The following is a 2,216-nucleotide window of genomic DNA, read 5'->3' as shown; positions in this document are numbered from 1 at the left end:
GACCGTCCGCGCCACCACCGCGAACTGTCCGAACCGCGGACCATCCGGCTTCAGGGCCGGACCGTCAGCGAGGCTCTTTTTAGCCTTCAACAACACCATAAAAACCGTTTAGGGTAATCAACGAAAATCACCAAAACCACAAACCGTTTTCACGGTAATCAACGAAGATCACCAGAACCAAAATATCCATAAAGAGGGATAGAACCAGTAGGCACAACTAGGAGGAGCCAGCACGCATACATACAGTTTAGTAGAGCGGTTCATCGTCTTTTACCGATCCGATCCCCAACACTCATTTAGGAGTTGTTTGGTTTGAGGAATCATTCCATCTAAAATGAGGTGGTGCATCATGGATCCATTCCTCAAATTTGGTGGAATGGCCTCAATCCTCATATTAGTACTAACTAATTAACTATGAGGAATGAGATGGTGATGGATCAACTCATTCCAATCTACAAACCAAACAAAAAAAATGAGGAACGAGAAGATGATGAACTAGCTCATCCCTCAAACCAAATACACTATTAATTAGGTCTAACTATTTATTAGCGATGGCAGTGGCATCGATCAATCAGGCAGGTGGCAACATGGATGGGCCCCGCGTGAAGCGGATAGGGTCGGCCACGCAGTGGACAGGACAGTGGTGGCTGGTGGGTCCATCGTCTTCCTGACCTCTGCCATCAGAGCACATATCCAATGCATATACATACTACTGAGTACTGTCGCCAGATCAATGGACGACAGGCTGGGATGAAACTTGCTTAATTAATCAGCTGCACGCCTTGTGCTCTTGGCCCCTGATCACTTGAGCTGTAGCTAGCTAGCAAGCTCTCTTGCTTGCTTTTCTAATGGCATCACACAGCAGTACCAGGTGCTCAGGTCAATACATGCAGGCATGCAAATGGGTCGGAGTGCTTGGTTTGCTAGCTAGCTACTGGATGTTGATATCAAACCACACACACAAAAAAAAGAAAAAAAGAAATCACCTATATATCAGTCTACCACTAGGTACGGTGTATATATCCATGCATGCATGACGCCGTCGGATGTTGATGAAGACGAGAGAAGGGGTCCCAAAACAGGAGAGGATCCATCTTCATGCTTGCTAGCTGGTGTGTTTTCATTTCAATTCGTCCGTCCGCCTGCTTCATCGCTGCGTGCGCGTACATGTCTTCTTCAGTGCTAGCCACAGCCGCTGCCTACGTCGGCGGCGGCGGCGGCGGCGAGCGAGGCGGACGCGCGGGCCTCCAGCGGGTGGCGCAGTAGCGCAGCACCCGCCGCCGCTTGTTGAACGGGTTCTCCGGCTTGGCCAGGCCCCGGGCGCTGCTCCCCGCCGACGCCGCGTCCCGCAGGTTCGCGACGAACGACCGCGACTTGCCGGAGAAGAAGTTGGACAGGCCCCTCCTGCGCATCCGCCCGCGTGCGTGCATGGGCATGGGCGGCGTCAGAGGCTCAGAGCGAGTCGAACGACCGATCGAGACCCGGGTAATTAATAGACCGACCGAGCGGGTGCACGGCGCGAGCGCGAGCGCGAGCTTACTTGATGGGGAGCGCGTCGTCGAGGGCGCCCATGTCCATGCACGCGAGCGCGGCGCCGGCGCCCTTCGTCCCGCCGCTAGCCACCTCCTCCTCCTCCTCGTCGTCGCCGTCCTCGGACGCCGCGCCGATGGACGACCTCTCAGTGTCCGCGTCCGCCTCTTCCTCCACCGTTTCCAGCACGAACAGCGCGGCGTTCTTACCACCCCGCAACGACGACCCTGCATCCTGGTCCTGGTCCTGGTCCTGGACCACGCCCGCGTCCTTCCTCTTCCTCGCCCCGCCGCCGCACAGCGGCTGCCCGTAAGACGCCGCCGCCGCGGGCCCCACGGCCGCCACAACGGACATCGCGTCCGCCGGCCGCCCGCCGTCGCCGCTGCGACCAACGGTACTGCTGCTCTCATCAACGGCTCAGGCGCCCATGGCCGTGGCCACCGATCAACGCAAGATCATGTATATATTTGATACCCCGAGAGAGAGAGATCGAGAACCTCTCTCTGCTCTGAACGATCGTGTGGTTCAGACTGCTTCCATTGCATGCTTATGCTTGCCCTCCAATGCATCCCTATTCTCGGTACTCGTAGTTGGATAGGATGTGAAGCTTGCGAGGGAAGATTATCTGGCCCTGAACCACCTCTCTACCTTTTTTTTCCTGCTCTTTCGTTCCCTCGCTCGCTCGC

General features: G+C 56.2%; 1 protein-coding gene across 1 annotated transcript; it reads right to left on the bottom strand.

The window, feature by feature from the left end:
* Nucleotides 1-812: 812 nt before the first annotated feature.
* LOC100502287 (oligopeptide transporter-like protein) lies at nt 813-1,934 on the bottom strand. The gene is made up of 2 exons (NM_001196764.1): nt 1,541-1,934; nt 813-1,404 (listed from the first exon to the last, which is right to left on the bottom strand). Exons 1-2 carry the CDS (start codon nt 1,882-1,884, stop codon nt 1,200-1,202), a joined length of 549 nt encoding a protein of 182 aa, NP_001183693.1. The 5' UTR covers nt 1,885-1,934; the 3' UTR covers nt 813-1,199.
* Between the last annotated feature and the right edge of the window lie 282 nt (nt 1,935-2,216).

Source organism: Zea mays, chromosome 5, assembly GCF_902167145.1.
Source record: "Zea mays cultivar B73 chromosome 5, Zm-B73-REFERENCE-NAM-5.0, whole genome shotgun sequence".
Taxonomy (NCBI): domain Eukaryota; kingdom Viridiplantae; phylum Streptophyta; class Magnoliopsida; order Poales; family Poaceae; genus Zea; species Zea mays.
Note: the sequence above shows the minus strand (reverse complement) of the source record. Positions and strands in the feature narration are given on the sequence as shown.

Bases quoted from the DNA above. Each gene is read 5' to 3' on its own strand.
- LOC100502287 (NM_001196764.1), bottom strand. From the start codon at position 1,884: ATGTCCGTTGTGGCGGCCGTGGGGCCCGCGGCGGCGGCGTCTTACGGG. The intron at 1,405-1,540 runs GTAAGCTCGCGC...GCGGATGCGCAG, and splicing joins GACGACGCGCTCCCCATCAA to GAGGGGCCTGTCCAACTTCT.